The sequence below is a fragment of the Macaca nemestrina genome, chromosome 9 (assembly GCF_043159975.1).
Source record: "Macaca nemestrina isolate mMacNem1 chromosome 9, mMacNem.hap1, whole genome shotgun sequence".
In the NCBI taxonomy this organism is placed as follows: Eukaryota; Metazoa; Chordata; class Mammalia; order Primates; family Cercopithecidae; genus Macaca; species Macaca nemestrina.
Window position 1 is genome coordinate 41,605,938 of NC_092133.1, and position 21,448 is coordinate 41,627,385.

Below are 21,448 nucleotides of genomic sequence, written 5' to 3' on the forward strand. Positions count from 1 at the left end.
TTATCTGAGCTAAATTCTGTTCCTCAAAAATTGCCACCAAAAACCAGGTTGAGGAGAAGTCAAATTCATGAAAAGAATTCTGGGTCCTAATAGGCTGACATATTTTAGTCTTTTGGCCCTGTTGGTATTCCTCAAGTGAACCATGTTGAGTATCTTTGTGTTCAACTTGCAGTAGGGCCAGCCCAGATGAAGAAAACTTTAAACATAAAGTAGATGGGGGAAAAACGGCCAAACTGGTTTACATGAGTCTTAAGTGCCTTCTATTGGGCTAACACAGAGTGTTTTGTTGTTTTACAGAGATGTATGTTTTCATTTGCTGTAGCCCTGTGAAGTAGGGTTCCCATTTTATAAATGATCATATACATAGTGTCAGAATCTAAATTCAAAGTCACATAGCTAGTAAGTGGCAAAATTTGAATTTCATGCTTTCTATCTCTGAGCCCAAGCTTTAATCACTATGCCTTATTATCTCTTATCTTGAAAGATATCACTGCCTTAGGACTTAGGGCAGTAGGTTTCAGCCATATCTGAAACATTTAAAAAGTTTTAAAATATAGATGCCCAGGCTCTACCCTACAGAAATTTTTGATCTTACTGGTCTTAGACAGGATCCAGCATCCATGCATATTTTGAAATGTTCCCCAGGTAATTCTAACATGGAAACAGGTTGCCAACTACTAATCTAGACAATAAAGGTCTTTGAAAGTCATGTTAAAAATCTACTTTAAGATATGTCAAAAGAGTACAAAGATGAAAGTAAGCCAGTGTCATAGTCACCTATTTCAGTAAATGGCAGCCAGAATCTTCACATTTCTGTTGAGGTTTAAATGCCTCACTAGCTTTTTTTTTTTTTGAGATGGAGTTTTGCTCTGTCACCCAGGCTGGAGTGCAATGGTGCAATCTCGGCTCACTGCAACCTCCGTCTCCCAGGTTCAAGCAATTCTCATGCCTCAGCCTCCTGTTGGAACTACAGGCCCATGCCACCATGCCTGCCTAATTTTTTTTTTTTTTTTTTTCCCGTAGAGACAGGGTTTTCACCATGTTGGCTAGGCTGGTCTCGAACGCCTGACCTCAAGTAATCTGCCCGCCTTGGCTTCCCAAAGTGCTGGGATTGCAGGGGTAAGCCACTGTGCCCAGCCTCATTCTTTGGCTTCTTACTTTTATGGAAATCTCCAAAGAGCATATGAAAAGCCAGGTCAGCTTTTGGACATAAGAACTTTTCTAGGCCGGGCGCGATAGCTCATGCTTGACGACACAGCACTTTGGGAGGCTAGGCGGGAGGATCACTTGGATCACTTGAGCCCAGGAGTTTGAGACCAGCAGGGGCTACATGGCAAAACTCCGGCTCTATAAAAATACAAAAAATTAGCTGGGTATGGTGGTATGTGCTGTGGTCCCAGCTACTAGGGAGGCTGAGGTAGGAGGATCACCTGAGCCCGGGAGGCAGGGGTTGCAGTGAGCTGAGATCAGACCACTGCCACTGCCACTGCATTCCAGTCTGGGCAACAGAGACCCTGTCTCAAAAAAAGAAGAAAAAAAGTCACTATGTAAAAATGAAAGGAGGCCCTCAGAGGAAAAAATTAATTACAAAATACCCTGCATCAAAACAGGGTTTCAACAGAACAGAACTGGCAGTAGCAGGTGGTCTCCTCTGGGCATATTTTAATTTGCCAATTTACAATGAAAGGAAAACCTGGTAAATTATCAGACCCCTAGACAACTGGGGAAACTGACAAATAACTTTGTGCGTCAGTTCATACAGCAAATACTTACTGATTACCTACTGAGTACCAGGCTCTGTTCTGGGATTCAAGATAAATAGTGAGTAAGTTTCTGCCTTCCAAGAGCTTATAAACCACACACATATATAAAAGGGTAGTCAATACAATTGTCAGAATGTTGACCTGAAACAAGGGCTGGATGAATCACCAGTTACCTCAACTGAAAAAAATTAGTGACATAATTTCTATCAACTGAGATGGCTCAAAATTCTAAGCTCCAAGAAAATGTCTGTCACTCTGGAAGGATGTGTACACTTGGGTCACTTGTGTTCTGGGTGTGGCAGACCCAAACAGCATTTAACTGGGTATAAACTCAAGGGAGGGCCTTCATTTAACACCTTACAGTTGGAATTTTACTGAGTACAAAGAGTTGGTACCACCTGCTGAAATGGGTGGCAAGTGATGTCTGCTGAGAATTGTAAGCAACCACAAACATTATGAATTAGCTTGTACAACTTGCTATGCCAGAAAGTAAGACTCAGCTGGGGGGAAATGTGGATCTAGAGTCTCCCAAAACTCATGGTAGAACCCACGGACTAGAATTTCAACAGCAGAGGGCGGTGCACCCGACTTCACAAAGAGTTTTACAGACTGGGGCCCCCCAAGAATGGGCAACTGGACTCCTGTACGAGCTGAAACGTTTTCAATGAACCCAACGATCGCCAAGTACACTAAGTGTTCAGCATTGGACTCATTTGGCTGTTTTCCATAACCTCTACTTTGGTCTGACCGTTAAAGCTCCCTTGCGGATACTCTGACCTTACAGTTCGGAGGTGGGGACGGGATGGGGCGGGGGGAGGGTGGTGCGGGCTCAGGGAAAGGGGAGAGAACGAAATCAGCCTATCAGGCTTTCTAAAAGAATGTTTATCATTGGTTCTCAGACAGAGACTTAAAATTGTAAGGGGGTCATTCTCCTGAAAGATAACCCGGTTCTTCTTGCCAGTGACATCGCTGACACTTTACAAGTTGGGGAGGGAGGAAGGGGGAGGGGAGGAGAGTAAGGAAAACTAATTTTGTGGATTAACATGGGTCCCTCTCACGTCAAAACGGGGTTCCAAAGAAACCAGACGCCACTCCTTAGCTAAGTTTCACCCAAAGTCTACGACCCAGGCCGCTCGTTCTGTCCTCCCCAAGTCTAGACTCCAAACTTTCTGCCCCTCTCACGGCCCCCCGGCCGTGGAACTCCTCCCGGCACGCCGAGTTCTGCTCACCAAGAGCCTCGAGGGCGGGCGCGGGCAGGGCCAAAGCGAGGGTCGGCGGCTCCCGGCCCCCCCCCAACAGCTGCCCGTACCTGTCCAGCATCTGCTGTAAGGCTTGGTCCGGCATCTTCCGCGGAGCCGGCGCACTCGGCCCTCCCCAGTGGACCCGCTCAAGGCCAGGCCCAGGGACAATAGCACTGAGAGACGGCGGAGTAGGCCGCAGTCCGGCGGCAGCCGCGAACCAGTCACCCAGCTTCCCGGGGCAGCTGCGCTAGCCGGGCGGCGGCGGTGCGGGGCCTGCGGGCGTCCGGTGGAGGCGGCGGAGAACGAGGAGGAGGAGCCTGAGGCGGGGAGGCGGCGATCGCGGCCCGGGTTCCTGTCCGTCGGCCCGAGGTTCCGGTCCATGGACCGCGGGCGCCGAGTTGCTGCCGGCAGAGGAGCTACCTTTGTGAGGTAAGAGTCACCGCCTCCGTGCGCGCCGGGGTTACGACGCAGGGCGGCCCAAAGCAGCCTGGGAGATGTAGTCCTCGGACCGTCCCTGCTTAGAGGCTGCACAGCCTGCCCGGACCAACGCCTCCGCGCCCGCCGCCGTCCGGCCGGCGCCCTCCCGTTTCCTTCCTCCAGGGGCAAAAAAATGTCTTTCGGGCCGCTTTCCAGGAAGCAGCAGGATGCGCCGCTCCACTGTCAGTAGCAACAAGGTCAGCCCTCCCTGCCTGTTTCTTTTTGCCTCCGCTCTAGCCCTCAGGTGGGACCGAGCCAGGTGAGGGGAGGGGGCTGAAGGGCCATTTCTCATCAGGGTCCCCAGCCCCGGCCGTGGCGTCAGGGCGGGCAGTGGCGGCATTGGGGGTGGCAGTAACTCCTTCCGAAGCCCCCGGCGCTGCAGCCAGCCTCTCCTGCGGCAGAGCCCATTTTGGGGGAATTACACCACCTCCGCAAGGGGTCGGCTGCTTTGGTGCGTGAGGTTTTTCTTGAGGGGGCGGGCAAGTCGGGACTGCCTGGACCAGACGGCTTCCACCCGAGTCTCTCAGTGTGTGTTTGGGGCTGGGGAGTGGGGGGAAGGAAAGATGATTCTCTCCCTCTCCAGGAACCTTAATGTGCTTGGGCTTTCCAGGGCTCGCCGACAGTCTCCAAATGGAACACGTTGGTGAATAAACAGCTCTTGCTTACTCAGCTGTGGGTTGTCAGGGATGTTTGTTTCTCTCTGCTGCTGGTCACTGTTAACCGTTTGTAGTCGCGTTGACACCTTAAAGCAGGTGGATTGGGAGTGGCGGGGGTGAGGGGGAATCAAAAAGGAGAAATCATCAATCACTCCTTGGGTCAGCTTCTGACGTTCGAGGGATAGCTTTGGCGGGAGGAAAGAGCTGTTGGCTCAAATGAATGCGTTTTTTGGACGACCTGTGGCATTTTCTCTAGGGTTGTGACTGGTAGGACGCTGGTAGTTTTCCCTTGATTGTGTCTAATTTCTGCTGCAAGATGTTTGATTTTTTAAAAAATGAAAATGTGTTTTTAAAGCTCTTTTTAAATGTAGAGTTTTACAATCAACTTTTCATTATCTGTTCAAAATTTACGAAGTATATTTGAACTAGAGCGTTCATTGCTGGGAAAAAACAAACCCTCAAAAATGTGACCAGAAGTTTACTTGGCCTCCAATTTTTGAAATATGCTTTTGAGAAACAGCACCCCCCCACCACACACACACACACACACACACACACACACGCCTCCTAGGGAAAGAAAATGAGTAGTATAATCGGGATGTCTAATATTTTATATATATTTGTATTATATATATTACATAATATATAATGTAATATATAATATAACATATAATATGTAATATATACATATGATATTATATGATATGTATTATATATATATTTTTGTAGAGACGTGGTTTCACCTTGTCGCCTTGTTGCCCAGGCTGGTCTTGGAACGCCTGGGCTCAAGCGATCCACCCGCATCAGTCTCCCAAAATGTTGGGATTACAGGCGTGAGTCACCGCATGTGGCCAGTGTCTAATATTTTATTTAATTAATTTATTTTGAGAGTCTTGCTCTGTTGCCCAGGCTGGAGAGCAGTGGTGCTATCTTGGCTCACTGCAAGCTCTGCCTCCTGGGTTCAAGGGATCCTTCTGCCTCAGCTTCCCAAGTAGCTGGGACTACAGGTGTGTGCCACCACACCTAGCTAATTTTTGTATTTTTTAGTAGAGACAGGGTTTCACTATATATTGTCCAGGCTGGTCTCGAACTCCTGACTTCAGGTGATCAGCCCGTCTCGGCCTCCCAAAGTGCTGGGATTACAGGCATGAGCCACCGCGCCCAGCCTGTTTTTATTTTTTTTGAGACGGAGTCTTGCTGTGTTGCTCAGGCTGGAGTGCAGTGGCACCATCTTGGCTCACTGCAATCTCCGCCTCTGGGTTCAAGTGATTCTCGTGCCCCAGCCTCTGGAGTAGCTGGGAATACAGGCTTGTATCACTGTGCCCGGCTAACTTTTGTATTTTTGGCAGAGACGGGATTTTACCATGTTGACCAGGCTGATATTGAACTCCTGATCTCAGGTGATCTGCCTGCCTTGGCCTCCCATTGGGCTGGGATCATAGATGTGAGCCACCATGCCCAGCCCAGTGTCTTAACATTTTAAATTATTATTTTTTGCTCCTTGTGCTGTGTCAGTCTAACCTTATCGTGTACTTATTTCTTAAGCAGTTGTCCCCATAGGAGTTGAAGACATACTTTCTGCTTAAAAACAGAATTTTATCCCAGCATATGGATAAGTACACAAGTACAAACTCCGAGACTCTAAGATCTTACCCAATGTTAGAAAATCCATTTCAACTGAAATTGGAAAATATGATACATTTTGTTGATAGTGTGCAAATTGACCTTATTATACCAACAAATGGATTTTATGTTTGCATTTTTATGAAAAGTCAGCTTCCTGGCTGTGTCAAAAACCTTTTGAAGTAAAAAAAAATATCCTGTTACTGGTCTAAAGAGTGATTAGCATGTGACCCAGTAATTCCACTTCTAGGTATTTTTAAGAGAAATGAAAACATATATCTGCACAAAATCTTGTTTGTGAATGTTTATAGCAGCATTATTCTGTTTTGTTTTGTTTTTTTTTTTTTTGACAGGGTCTCACTTTGTCATCCAGGCTGGAGTGCGGTGGTGCCAGCTCACTACATCCTCAGCCTTGGGTTCAAGCAATCCCCCTGCTTAAGCCCCCCAAGTAGCTAGGACTACAGGGGCGTGCCACCATGTCTGGCTTAAAAAAATTTTTTTTTTGTAGAGATGGTGTTTTGCCATGTTGCCCAGGCTGGTCTCGAACTCATGAGCGCAAACAATCCTCCCACCTCGGCCTCCCAAAGTGCTAGGATTACAGGCATGAGCCACAGCCCCTGGCCTACAGCATTATTCTTGATAGCCAAGAAGTGGAAACCCAAATATCCACCAATTGATGAATGGATAAACCACATGTGGTATATCACACAATAGAATATTATTAGGAGAAAACAAGGAATAAAGTTATGATACATGCTATAACATGAAAGAACCTTGAAAACATTATGCCAAGTGAGAGGAGCCGGTCACAAAGACCACATATTGTATGATTCTATTTGCATGAAATGTCAAGAACAGGCAACTCCATAGAGACGGAAAGTAGGTTAGTAATTGCATAGGGCTGAAGGGGTTGGGGAGAAATGGGGAGTGACTGCTAATGAGTATGAGTTTCCTTATTAGAGGGATGAAAATGTTCTAGAATTAGATAGTGGTTCTGGTTATATAATTTTGTGAATTATATCACAAATAAGATAAAATTAGATTATGGTAATAGTGGCAAAGCTCTGTAAATATACTCAAAAAACCCATTGTACACTTAAAATGGGTGAATTTTAATGTTATGTAAATTACATCTCAATAAAGCTTTTAAAAGAGTAATTAGCTCCACATAAAATGTTCATAAAGGTATCTAAAAGCCTGTAGTCCCAGCTACTCGGGAGGCTGAGGCAGGAGAATGGCGTGAACCCGGGAGGCGGAGCTTGCAGTGAGCCGAGATCGCGCCACTGCACTCCAGCCTGGGCGACAGAGCGAGACTCCGTCTCAAAAAAAAAAAAAAAAAAGAAACATATAAACAGATAACTGATAGTTCTTTATTATCAAACTTTGCTTCTTAGTAGTATGGGCAAAAATAGTGATTCATAAAACTCAGGAAATAAATCCTAACATTTGAAATGGGTGACACATATTGTCTGAATTTCAATATTGTTTGTCAACTTTGTTTTTTGTGGCTCTTAGGTTTTCCAGTAAGACTTAGAATAATTGGAATTACAATATATTCTATGATTTTGAAGGAAAAAATGTCTCAATTATTTAGACCTTAGTCTGACCAAAACCACATTGAAATGCACTCCTGCATTTATACATAGGGTTGAAAATCTATGATAGTGGCGCATACCTGTAGTCCCAGCTACTCAGGAGGCTGAGGTAGGAGAATTGCTTGAACCCGGGAGGCCGAGGTTGCAGTGAGCCGAGATCATGCCACTGCACTCCAGCCTGGCAACAGAGTGAGACTCCGTCTCAAAAAAAAGTCTATGATAAATGATATTCAGCCGAGAGAGTAACCAGCATGACTATAGCCAAAAACATCTTTTTCCTCAGAGATATATTTTGAAATAGAAATTAACCTACAGAAAATATTTAAAGATTCTCCCGAGTTCACAGGACAAGAACAAAACTTGACAATGTAAAGTTCTAAAGAGTTGGGATTATAGGCACACACCACTATTTTAATAATTCTGTAATGGATTTAGAGATAACTATGAACTGCTGTAAATATGTCAGAAAATTTAAAATAATATATCATTCTAATGTTCTTCCATCACACTTGTTCTGAACTGTCTACCAAAATGGGGCCTGGAGTATTCCTTACAGAAATGGTATAATATTTTTAGGTGCCCTCTAAGGAGAGCTGTCAATTGCCAAATTTGGTGATAAGCTGCAGGCTGAGTCCTCATTCCAAGCTACAGAAAGTTTTTTTTCTTTTCATTAATTCCTTCAGCAGGTGTTTCCAGGAAATATATGCATAGGTACGCTAGTAGCAAATTAAACTATACAACTATACCTACTGTTTTTTTTTTTTTTGTATATAGAGTCTTGCTCTGCTGCCCAGGCTGGAGTGCAGTGGTGTCATCTCAGCTCACTGCAACCTCCCACTCCCAGGTTCAAGTGATTCTCATGCCTCAGCCACCCGAATAGGTGGGATCACAGGTGTGCATTACCACGCCCAGCTAATTTTTGTATTTTTAGTAGAGATGAGGTTTCTCCATGTTGGCCAGGCTGGTCTCGAACTCCTGACCTCAAGTGATCCACTTGCCTTGGCCTCCCAAAGTGCTGGGATTACAGGCATGAGTCACTGTGCCTGGCCTATAGCTACCCTTCAGAGGCATACAATCTACATACCTAAATATGTTTGCATTTAGAAAAATAAACGCAGGCTGGGCATGGTGGCTCATGCTTTTAATCCCAGCACTTTGGGAGGCTGAGGCGGGCAGATCACGAGGTCAGAAGATCGAAACCATCCTGGCTAACGTGGTGAAACCCTGTCTCTACTAAAAATACAAAAAATTAGCTGGACTTGGTGGCAGACACCTGTAGTCCCAGCTACTTGGGAGGCTGAGGCTGGAGAATGGCATGAATCTGTAAGGCAGAGCTTGCAATGAGCTGAGATCGCACCACTGCACACCAGCCTGGGACAGAGCACTCCAGCCTGGGGACAGAGCAAGACTGCTTCTCAAAAAAAAGAAAAAAGCAAATAAAACAGGATGTAATTCTGTATAATGATAACATGGCATGATAGCATTTGAGGAAATGTCAAATAAACGGCATAGAAATTTAAAGTGATGTAGAAGTTCCACTGGAAACTGTTGTGGACTGGTGCGTTAAAGAGAGCTTTGTAAAACCCATTTAGGCTCTACTTTGTAGCAAGAGGAGTAATTATGTGGGTGAAGAGGTAAAGAAGGATCTTGGGTCTGGGTGAGGATGAAAGGATGTAAAGAAAGAAGTCATCCTTTATAACTTGAACTATAGATCTCTGTTATGTAAGTGGAAAATACAAAGCGCTGGTGCTGTGGTTTGAATGTGTCCCTCAATGTTCATATGCTAGAAACTTAAATTTTGGCTGAGCACGGCGGCTTACGCCTGTAATCCCAGCACTTTGGGAGGCCGAGGCAGGTGGATCACTTGAGGTCAGGAATTGGAGACCAGCCTGGCCAACATGGTGAAACCCCATCTCTACTAAAAATAGAAACATTAGCCAGGCATGGTGGCGTGTGCCCATAATCCCATCTACTCGGGAGGCTGAGGCAGGAGAATCACTTGAACCCGGGAGTTGGAGGTTGCAGTGAGCTGGGATCGCACCACTACACTCCAACCTGGGCAACCAAGTGAGACTGTGTCTCAAAAAAAAAAAAAAAAAAAGAAAAAGAAAAGAAAAGAAAAAGAAAGAAACTTAAACTCTAATGCAGCAGTCTTGAGAGATGGGATTTTTAAGAGGTGATGAGGTTGTGAGGGCTCTGCCCTCATGAATGGATTAATATAGTTATCAAGGGAAAGAGTTCATTATCTTGAGAGCAGGTTTGTTGTAAAAGTGAGTTTGGTCTTCTCTTGCTCTCTGTGTCGCACTTTCACCATGTGATTCCTTCTGCCGCATTATGGTGCAGCAGGAAGGCTCTCACCAGTTTCTGCCCCTTGATCTTGAACTTCCCAGCTTCCAGATCTGTGAACCAAGTAAATGTCTTTTCTTTATAAATTACCTATTCTCAGGTATTCTGTTATAATAGCATAAAATGGATGAAGACAACTGGTTAAATCGGAAGAATAGTTAAAAAACCTTGAATCTATTAATTCATTTAACAAATATTGATTGTATGTGGCAGGCACTAAGCTAGGGACTAAAGATACAATGATGAGCAAAAACAAGCACAGTTTTTACCTTGTTTGTGGGGTTTATAGTTTATCATGAGAGGGATTATCACATAAATAAATGTATCAAATTGCAAATGTGGTACATAGTGTTATGAGTGATTATAACTAGGATTTGACTTAGACCAGGAGGCCATGGAAAGTTTCTCTGAGGAAGTGTCTGTTATACTGAGACCCCAAGAAAAACAGCATTAACTAGATAAAGGGAAGAGGGAAGAACATTCCAGGCCAAAGAACAGCGTGTGCAAATGCCTTGTGAAGGAAATGATGAATAGAAGAACTGAAACAAAAAGGAGATCTTGAGGCAAGAGAAAACCAAAAATATCACCGAGTGACCGGCTATGAAGCACAGAGCTTTGTATGCCAGTTTAAGGAATTTTGCCCTATCCTAGGAGAGGAGGAAGCTGCTTGTGGGAGGGTTTAGGCATAGGAAATAGATCCCATTCTGGCCTGGCATGACGGCTTATGTGTGTAGTCCCAGCATTTTGGGAGGCTGAGTTGGTCTGATCACGAGGTCAAAAGATGGAGACCATCCTGGCCAAAATGGTGAAACTCCATCTCTACTAAAAATACAAAAACTAGCTGGGTGTGGTGGTGGGCGCCTGTAGTCCCAGCTACTCAAGAGGCTAAGGCAGGAGAGGCCTGAACCTGGGAGGCGGAGGTTGCAGTGAGCCAAGATTGCACCACTGCACTCCAGCCTGGCGACAGAGTGAGACTCTTGTCTCAGGAAAAAAAAAAAAAGAGACCCCATTCTGAGCCAGGCACAGTGGCTCACACCTGTAATCTCAGCAGTTTGGGAGGCTGAGGCAGGTGGATCACCTGAGGTCAGGAGTTTGTGACCAGCCTGGCCAACATGGTGAAACCCCGTCTCTACTAAAAATACAAAAAAATAGCTAGGTGTGGTGGCGAGCATCTGTAATCCCAGCTACTCGGGAGGCTGAGGCAGGAGAATTGCTTGAACCAGGGAGGCGGAGGTTGCAGTGAGCTGAGATCATGCCACTGCACACCAGCCTGGGCCACAGAGTGAGACCTTGTCTCAAAAAAAAAAAAAAAGAAAGAAAAAAGAAACAGACCCCATTCTGTAGGAACTGGGAAGTTAACTTGTAGTGGTTCCTAAACCTGCTATGAGTCAGAAAACTGCCCTGGAAATTTTGATCTGTATGCCCTGCAGTGGTGCCTAATTAGCTGTCTTTTTAACAAGTTCTCTAAGTGATTATTAATGTTAGAGAATCTCTGCAAAGATAACGTAGGTTTGAGTCTTAACATTGATACTCAGAAGCTTGGCGATTTGATTTGGGCAGGTTACAGAATCTCTTTTAGTCAGATTCCTCATCTCCAGCGGAAGTGGGGAGAGTTATAGAACCTCCCTTTTTGAATTCCTGGGAGGAGTAAATGAGAAAATTCATTTAAATTGTTCGGTATAAGGCCAGACATGTGGTTAAGGGCTCTTAATAATTATTACTGACATTTCTTCAGAGTTCTTCAGTAAAGGTGAGAGTGATTTAGGGGAATTTTTTTTTTTTTTTTTTTTTTTTTTTTTTGAGACAGTCTCACTGTCGCCCAGGCTGGAGTGCAGTGGTGAAATCACAGCTCACTGTGGCCTTGCCCACCGGGCTCAGGTGATCCTCCCACCTCAGCCTCCTGGGTAGCTAGGATTACAGGCACATGCCGCCATACCCAGATAATTTTTTGTATTTTATGTAAAGGCAGGGTTTCCCCATGTTGCTCAAACTGGCCTCGAATTCCTCAGCTGAAGTGATCCACCCACCTCGGCCTCCCAAAGTTCTGGTATTACAGGCATGAACCACTGTGCTGGCTGATTTAGGGGATTAATCTTGGAGTGGTATGTATGGTGGGTTGGAAACAGAAATAAGTTAGGCCTTGGCTAGGTCTGAGTAACTTGACCGTGGTCTGTAAGCATTTTCAGAAGTTTGCTTTCACGTGGCTATTAGTTTTTGATTATCCTTATATAGGTTAAGTAGTTGAAGTGGATAATGTCCCTGTTACTCTCTAAAGGACATTAAGAGGAGACTTCGGTTCCTAGAATATGTTTTACTGGTTTAATGTCTATAGTATTTTCTTTCTTTCCTTCCTTCCTTCCTTCCTTCCTTCCTTCCTTCCTTCCTTCCTTCCTTCCTTCCTTCCTTCCTTCCTTCTTTCTTTCTTTCTTTCTTTCTTTCTTTCTTTCTTTCTTTCTTTCTTTCTTTCTTTCTTTCTTTCTCTTTCTTTCTTTCTCTTTCTTTTCTTTCTTTCTCTCTTTCTTTCCTTTCTTTCTTTCTCTTTCCTTTCTTTCTTTCTTTCCTTTCTTTCTTTCTCTCTCTCTCCCTCCCTCCCTCCCTCCCTCCCTTCCTTTCTTTCTCTCTCTTTCTCTTTCTTCCCCTCTGTCCCTCTTTTCTTTCCTTTCTTTCCTTCCTTCTTTCTTTCTTTCTGATGGAGTCTTGCTCTGTCACCCAGGTTGGAGTGCAATGGTGCAATCTTGGCTTATTGCGGCCTCTGTCTCCCAGGTTCAAGTGACTCTCATGCCTCAACCTCCCCAGTTAGCTGGGATTACAGGCACGTGCCACTACACCTGGCTAATTTTTGTATTTTTAGTAGAGACAGGGTTTCGCTATGTTGTACAGGTTGGTCTCAAACTCCTGGGTTCAAGCAATCAAGCGATCCACCCATCTTGACCTCCCTAGGTTTTATTTTTATTGGTACCTTTGCCTGTTTTTTTGCTCTTTATTTTTTTTTCCCTCCTGGTGAGGTTCTTTACCCTAAATTGATTTATAGCTGTTGCTCCTAAAACTTGACTTTAAAAGTTTGCTATTATCCCAAGCCTCTGTTGATCTCAAGCCTTTACAGAAATTAGTAGTGGTCCCTGCTCACAATGGCAGATCTTCTGTTGCAAGGAATAAAGATGGCAATGAATGTAAAGTATGAAGTGCTATAAATAGACATACGCTGGAGTACTGTGAAGGAAAAATGAAAGTGGATTATCAAAGGGGGACGATAGAGCTTTGGAAAAACACAGACTGCAGCCATTGTGTGTTACCTAGAACTCAAACAAGTAGGAATATAATTTACTGAAAAATAAGGAAAATCAAGCAACATTTTGGGAATGTGTCAGAAAGCAAGTATTAAACATTTTGGGCCCTGAAGCAAAAGCCAGGGTGTTCACTGATATGTTATTTCCAATTGCAGCTTGCTTGTAAGAGGAAGAGAAAAAGACCACTCAGGAATAGAAGGGAACTTCCTCAACTTGATAAAGTGCATCTACAAAAAAATCCATAGCCAACATCATGCCTGATGGTGAAAGATTGAGTGCTTTCCCCCTATGATCAGGAACAAGGCAAGAATATGTCCTCTTACAACCTGTATTCAACATTGTAGTGGAGGTTCTAGCCAGGTCAATTAGTCAAGTAAAAGAAATAAAAGGCATCCACATTGGAAAGGAAGAAGTAAAACTATCTCTATTTGTGGATGAAATGATCTTGTGTTTAGAAAATTCCAAGAATCAAAAAAAGTGAAAACACCTGTTAGAACCAATAAATGAATTCAGCAAAGTTGTAGGATATAAGCTCAATGTACAAAAATGTATTGTGTTTATGTAAATTAGCAATGAACAATCCAGATATGAATGGAAAACAGTTTGATTTATAAAGGCATTACAAAGAATAAAATGTTTAGGAATAAATTTAACACAAGAAGTGTATAACATCTGAAAAGTAAAAAATACTGTTGTAAGAAATTAAAGATATAATTAGAAAGAATCTCATGTTCGTTGGAAGATTTACTGTTTTTAAGATGGCAGTACTCCTCAAACTGATCTACAGATTCAGTGCAGTCCCTATCAAAATTCCATCTGACTTCTTTATAGAAAATGACAATCTAATCCTATAATTTGTATGGAAATTCAGGTGGTCCAGAATAGCCAAAATAATCTTTTTTTTTTTTTTTTTTTTTTTTTGAGATGGAGCCTCGCTCTGTTGCCCAGGCTGGAGTGCAGTGGCACGATCTCGGCTCACTGCAACCTCCACTTCCTGGGTTCAGGTAATTCTCTGCCTCAGCTTCCGGAGTAGCTGAGATCACAGGCGCCCACCACCATGCCCAGCTAATTTTTTTGTATTTTTAGTAGAGATGGGGTTTCACCATCTTGGCGAGGCTGGTCTTAAACTCCTGACCTCGTGATCCACCCGCCTTGGCCTCCCAAAGTGCTGAGATTACAAGCGTGAGCCCCTGCGCCCGGCCTTTCCGTTTTTTAAGGCAGAGTCTTGCTCTGTCCCCCAGGCTGGAGTACAGTGGCGCCATCTTAACTCACTGCAACCTTCACGTCCCGCTTTCAAGTGATTCTCCTGCCTCAGCCTCCTGAGTAGCTGGGACTACAGGCACTTGCCACCATGCCCAGCTGATTTTTGTATTTTTAGTAGAGGTGGGGTTTCACCATGTTGGCCACGCTGGTCTCGAACTCCTGACCTCAAATGATCCACCCACCTTGATCTCCCAATGTGTTGGGATTATGGGCGTGAGCCACTGCACCCAACCACCAAAAGGATCTTGAAAGAGAAGAACAAAATTTGAGGACTCACATGTCCTGATTTTAAAACTTCCTATTAAGCTACAATAATCAAGGCTGTGTGGTGGTGGCATAAGAATAGAATTTAGATCAGTGAAACAGGATGAAGAGTCCAGAAATAAGCCCTTACTTTTATAGTCAATAGATTTTTGACAAGGATGCCAAAACAATCTAATGGAGGAAAGAGTAGTATTTCTAACAAATTAAGCTGGCACAGCTAGATATCCTCTTGTGAAAGAATGTTGTTGCATCCCTACCCACATCAGAAGCAAAAATTAATTCAAAATGGATGAAAGACCAAAATGTAAGATCTCACACTATATAACTCTTAGAAGTAAACACAGGCATAAATCTACATGACCTGGGATTAGACTGTGTTTTATTAGATTAATAACAAAAGCATAAGCAACAAAAGAAAAAATAGATAAATTGGACTTACTCAAAGCATTTTTTGCTGGAAAGGATAATATTAAGAAAGTGAAAAGACATGGAATGGGAACAAATGTTTGAAAATCATATCTGAAAGGGAATGTATAAAAAATCTCTTCAACTCAATAATGTAAAATAATTAAAGGATCTGAATAAGTATTTCTCCAAAGAAGGTATATAAATGGCCAATAAGCATGTGAAAAGATGGTCACCATCATTAATCAGAGAAATGTAAATCAGAACCAAAATGAGATACCACTTCACTCTCACATAGGATGGCTAATAACAAGAATTGGCAAGAATGTAAAGAAATTGGAACCCTCATGTACTATTAGTGGGAGGTTAAAATGGTACAGCTGCTTTGGAAAACAGTCTGGCTTTTTCTCAAAATGTTAAACATAGAGTTACCATATAGCCCAGCAATTCTATTCACAGGTATATACCAGAGAAATGAAAACATATACCTACACAAACACTTGTACATGAATGTTTTTACTTTTTCTTGTTATTTTACAAGAAAACCAAAGAAATTACATGAATGTTAATAGCAGCATTATGGGCCAGGTGTGGTGGCTCACGCTTGTAATCCCAGCACTTTGGAAGGCCAAGGCGGGTGGATCACCTGAGGTCAGGAGTTCAAGACCAGCCTGGCCAACATGGCAAAACCCTATCTCTACTAAAAATACAAAAATTAGCTGGGAGCGGTGGCAGGTGCCTGTAATCCCAGCTACTTCGGAGGCTGAGGCAGGAGAATAGCTTGAAACTGGGAGGCGGAGGTTGCAGTGAGCTGAGATCGTGCCATTGCACTCCAACCTGGGCAACAAGAGCAAAACTCCATCTCAAAAAAAAAAAAAAAAAAAAAGGCATCATTATTCATAATAGCCAAAAGTGGAAACAACCCAAATGTCCATCAACTGATGAATGGATAAAATGTGGAATGTCCATACAATGGAATATTTGATAATGAAAAAGAATGAAGTACTGATACATGCTATAACATAGATGAACCTGGATGAACCTTGAAAACATTTTGCTATGTGACAGGAGCCAGTCACAAAATATCACATATTCTATAATTCCTAGGCAAATCTACAAAGAAAGTAGATTAATGGTTGCTTAGGGCTGGAGAAGTTGGAGATTTGGAGTTGACAACTAAGTTGTATTGGGGTTTCTTTTTGGGGTGATGAAAATGGTCTAAAGTTGATTATAGTGATTGTTGCACAGCTCTGAATGTACTAAAAGTCACTGAATTGTACACTTTAAGTGAGTGAATTATAGCTCCATAAAGCTGTTATTTAATAATAACACCAGATGCAACCTTAAAATCTGTTAGTAGACTTTCTACTCAATAATTTATGACATACCCATATAACATGAGCTAGTAAACAAATGAGATATTTCTATATAGGCCAGTAATGAAAAGTTGCCCAGAATGTAGTATCCATCATTTAGGATTTTTTGTTTCACAGAAATCAGCTCTAGCTAATTGAGTACTGACTTGGGGTTGTTTGGTCATGTCTGGAGACATTTTGATTGTTAACACTGAGAGATGTTACAGGCGTCTGATGGGTAGAGACCAAGGATACTGCTAAACATACTATGGTGCACAGGAGAGCCACTCACAACAAAGGATGATATAGCCTAAAATATCAACAGTGCTGAGGTTGAGAAACCCAGAGCTAACTTAAGCAAAAAGGAAATTCATTGGAAGGACACGGGTGAGCTCACAGGATTGAAGGTAAGGCATGAGAATCAAGCTGGGAACAGTCAAGTAGTGGCCGTCCCAGAGAATTGTGGTAGCAGCAACATTCCATGCTCTCATCGGTTCAACCCTGTTTTTATTCTGCTCACAGTTCAAAATCTAAGGAGGGAACATCTCATCAATCTTCCTTGCCATTTAGCGAAGTGAGGACAGTATACCTTAAATAAAGGCAACTCCTCAGAAGGAACTACATTTATTTTATTTTATTATTATTTTTTTAAGATAGAGTCTCCCTCTCTTGCGCAGGCTGGAGTGCATTGGCGCAGCCTCGGCTCACTTGGTTCAAGCAATTCTCTTGCCTCAGCCTCCTGAGTAACTGGGATTACAGGCATACACCACCACACCCAGCTAATTTTTGTGTTTTTAGTAGAGATGGGGTTTCACCATGTTGGCCAGGCTGGTCTTGAACTCCTGACCTCAAATGATCCACCCGCCTCGGCCTCCCAAAGTGCTGGGATTACAGGCATGAGCCACCATGCCTGGCCCCAGAATGACATTTGTTATCAGGTACTTGTTGAGCATATACTTATATTCCAGGTACTATTTAGGTGATGAGGATGGCATAGAGCAAAATACTAAAATACCCTTGTAGTGTTTGTATTTATATGATGCTAAATTGGGGCAAATCTTTAAGTAATAAAGTGGGCAAGATAATAACCAAGGTGAAGTATAAAATAATATCAAGAGCAGCCATGTGTGAAGCAGTTTTTGAGATGCCATAACTGGAAGGAGATTGACTTTTGAGAAAAGATGACGCTGCACTCAGGGAGCACTTGTTATTCAGTAAGCATCTACTTACTGAACATCTACAATGGGCATGTGCTGGGCCCTTTACATGCATTATCTCAGATCGTGACAACAACCCTTTCAGGTTGGTGGATACGTCTTTCATTTCATAGATGAGAGAATTGAACATTGGAAAAATGAAATCATAGCAAGTAAGTGGCATGCCTGACATTTGAATCAGCTGACTTCAGAAAGTGTAAGAGTATGTGAATAGTTAACAGTAGAAGTGATTTATTACAGGAGCAATCACGGGACTACCAATGATTAATTTCTGAAGAATTTTACAGATAGGTACCCTAGGAGCTCAGGGAAGGGAAAAGAAGTTGCTGCATGTTAGAGTGGTCTGGGAAGATGTCCTAATAGAAGACTGGTTTGAACTGGATCTTCAAGGAGGAGTATATATAAAAGAGCAAGGAAAAGTGTCAGCCTTTCCTGAATGCCTACTTGGGACCAGAAACATCTCACATAGGCATCATAGCTCCATTTAACAGGTGAGGAAACAGAGGCCTCTCCTTACCCTCACCCTCTGCCGGGAATAGGCAATTAATAGGTATTAATTTTTGTCAATCTGATAGGTGTGAAGTGAAATTTTATTGTTATGGTCAAATGTTTACCTCCATTTTATGACATCTGGGTTTTAAATCTTGGGTAGGATAAATGAACTGATAGAAGAGAAAATATACATAATAAACTGATAGACCAAGACACACCTTTTTTAGAGAATGGGTATTCAGCATAAGTAGTTTTCCTCTACTTGAGGAGTTTTAGGCCTTTATGAGGGTATTATATCTAATTTTGGACTTCATTATAGCTAAAATCTTGGTAAGTCTGAAGACAATCGACCTTCAATTGATCATTTATTCAGCATTATTTATTGAGCTTCAACTATATACCAGATATTGTAGGAGATATTGGCAATACAAAAATGTTAATAATAAACGTATCAGTAATTATACAGTTGTTATACAGTTGAACAGAAGAGACAAGTATGTAGTGACATATTTACAGTATATGGATCTAGACAAAAGGCCTAGACGGGAAAAAATAAAAGAATAAAATACAATATGTGAAAATGTGAGCCAATATATTTACACACTCCCAGAATCCTAGGAGTTCTCCTGGAGTCATCTTTCTCTCTTACCACATTCCCCTACCCACCAGTCAGTCACAGATCTGGTTCATTTATCTCCTAAATATCTCTCAAATCCACCTATTGTTTTCATTTCCCTTTCCTTTACCCTTGTCCAGTTGACCAGCATCTCTTACCTTGGAGTAATTACCAGTGTCATATTTGGCCTCCCCGCATTCACTTTCACCTCTTTTCGACTGATTTGGCAATTGGCCTGTCCAGTCCATTCTGCTCCAATGACTACCCAGTAGAATGACCTTTTAAGAAATGAACTCCTGATCGTGTTACTCACCTTATTAAAATATTTCTGTGACCTGTTTAAATCCTGGTGAGCTGGTAGAAAGCATAAATTTAACAATTTTGGAGAAAAGGAAAATAATCCATAAATTGATCTTTGCTAAAATCTAAGTTTCATGAAGGCAAGGGTGTGAGACTATACCTGTTTTGTCCTTTACTGTATCCACAATGCCTAGCACAGAGCCTGGCCCATGGAGGGTGTTCACTAAATGTTTGGTGAAATAAATAAAAGAGACTTCTAAGGATAGAATGAACTCTGTAATGTTGGATTGGAATTGAAGATATCAATACATACTCTTGAGTTTATAGCTAGATACCCACATAGAGATGTGTGCCTGTATATGGTTTCTAACTCTATCTAATGAGAGGGCATTAGGCAGTGACACCCTAGAAGCAATGAATATGCCTAGTGTTATCTCCAATAAAGGGAAACGGATCTTTGGAGAAATTTGCTGATTGCAGACTGTGGCGGGAAAGGTACCTAAGCCTGGAACATCTGCGGTGCCAGAAAAGAAAGTGCTAAAAAAATGATGGGATAGAATAGAATAATGAAAAAAAATGGTGAGAGTCTGTCCAAAGCTAGTAAGTTATCTCAGTTCACAATCAGTTACAGATCAATCTCGTTGTTCTACTCTTTCTCCCCCTCTCACTACCACACTTGACTAGTCTTAAAAAAAGTAATGGGGCCATGCTTAACCCCGGAGCAACTGGAAGGGACACCAATGACCAAGTCAGATATTTTGAACAACAAAATAATAATAGTAATGAATTATAACCCATAGAGTAAATACGAATCCATTATGGACCCATAGAAATAAATATTAATTATTTATATCTACTGATAAAAATAAATGAATAAATTAGGGGAGGAGGAAAAACCCTTCCTTATAGTAGCATTCCAATTAAGGTAGAAGGGTTGATAAAAATATGAAATCACCATTTGCAAACACCACAAGAATAAATGATGCAGGTAAGAATCATTAATGGATGCTAAAATTAGTGGGTGAATGTTAACAGGATATTTACATAGAAGTGTCTCCTCAAAGATATTTAAGTAAAAAGGGCAATATAGTAGGTGTTTAATAGTGGCCAAATCTGGTAGACATTTTCTTAACCAAGTGATCAAAGTTAAATAGCCGCTGTGGTTTAAATCCACACCATGTTCCTTCCGATATGATGCTCTGAGAAGGATGTAACATCTCTTCTGTGATATTATTGCAAAAACTATGTATGACCTAAGTTCAATCATGAGGAAACATCAGGTAAACCAAAATTGAGGGTCATTCTACCAAATAACTGGCCAGTGCTCTTCAAAAATGTGAAGGTCATGAAAGACAAAGACTGAGGAACTGTCCCAGATTAAGAGAGACTACAGGGACTTGACAAGTAAATGGAATGTGTGATGGTGAATTGGAGTCCTGGGTGGGACATTAGTGGGTCAATTGGTAAAATAAGCTCATGATAATAATATTGAATCAGTTTTAATTTCCTGATTTTTATCATTATACCATGATAATATAAGATGTTAACATTTGGAGAATATGGGGCAAAAAGTGTAGAGGAATTTGTTTTTGTAACATTTTTGTAATTCTGAAATTATTTCAAAATGAAAAGATATTTGTTTGTTTATTTGTTTTTTGAGACAGAGTCTTGCTCCATCGCCCAGGCTGGAGTGCAGTGGTGCGATCTTGGCTCACTGCAACCTCCGCCTCTCAGGTTCAAGTGATTCTCCTGCTTCAGCCTCCCGAGTGGCTGGGGCTGAGACTGCAGGTGCCCTCCACCATGCCCGGCTAATTTTTGTCTTTTTAGTAGAGACGGGATTTCACCATGTTGACCAGGCTGGTCTAAAACTCCTGACCTCAGGGGATCCACCTGCCTTGGCCTCCCAAAGTACTGGGATTATAGGCGTGAACCACCGTGCCTGGCCAAAAGTTTTTTAAAAAGTAAAATAGAGTCAGATCCAGTGGTGCATCCCAGTACTTTGGAAGGCCAAGATGGGTGGACCACTTGAGCTCAGGAGCTTGAGATGAGCCTGGGCAGCCTGGCGACACCCCATCTCTACAAAAAAAAAAAGAAAAAAAAAAAACCCAGAAATTAGCTGGGCATGGTGGTGCACACCTGGAGTCCCAGCTCCTTGGGAGGCTGAGGTGGGAGGATTGCTTGAGCCCGGGAGGTTGAGGCTGCAGTGAGCCCAGATCACACCACTACACTCTAGCCTGAGCAACAGAGTGAGAACCTGTGTCCAAAAAAAAAAAAAAAAAAGTAATATAAAAGTCACTTCTAATGGCCTTGTATTGCCCTTGCTTACCTACTAGCTTCTTTTTCTCTTCTACCCACTCCTGTTTCCCAGTTGAACTCTGAGCTCTAGCACCTGGCTACTGACTTTCTTTAGTTTCATGAATGTACCACCTCCTTCTCCTTCAGATCCTAATGCTAGGAAGAAGCATGGTATTCCCTTTGCATGGAATGCACTTCCTTTGCACTTTATCAGTTTGTTCTTTAAGGCTGATGTTACTCTAGAAAATCCTTT

The 21,448-nt window shown here is 42.5% G+C and overlaps 2 protein-coding genes across 9 annotated transcripts in view; one reads left to right on the forward strand and one right to left on the reverse strand.

Annotated features, from left to right (window-relative positions):
- Positions 1-3,260, reverse strand: part of MARCHF5 (membrane associated ring-CH-type finger 5) — a 56,266-nt gene extending 53,006 nt beyond the window's left edge. The window contains exon 1 of the mRNA XM_011738998.3: positions 3,073-3,260. Coding sequence (XP_011737300.2) covers positions 3,073-3,107 — 35 coding nt within the window. The 5' untranslated portion in view covers positions 3,108-3,260. The remainder of the gene's footprint in view (positions 1-3,072) is intronic.
- A 33-nt stretch (positions 3,261-3,293) lies between these two features.
- LOC105480288 (cytoplasmic polyadenylation element binding protein 3) overlaps positions 3,294-21,448 on the forward strand; it is a 247,307-nt gene continuing 229,152 nt past the window's right edge. For 6 of the 8 annotated variants that reach the window (XM_071069495.1, XM_071069500.1, XM_071069501.1 and 3 more), the window contains exon 1: positions 3,494-3,678. The gene's annotated coding sequence lies outside the window, so the exon portion shown is untranslated. Of the gene's footprint in view, positions 3,434-3,493; positions 3,679-13,143; positions 13,292-21,448 lie in introns of those variants that run through there. The other 2 variants (XM_071069496.1, XM_071069499.1) reach the window with 2 other exon arrangements.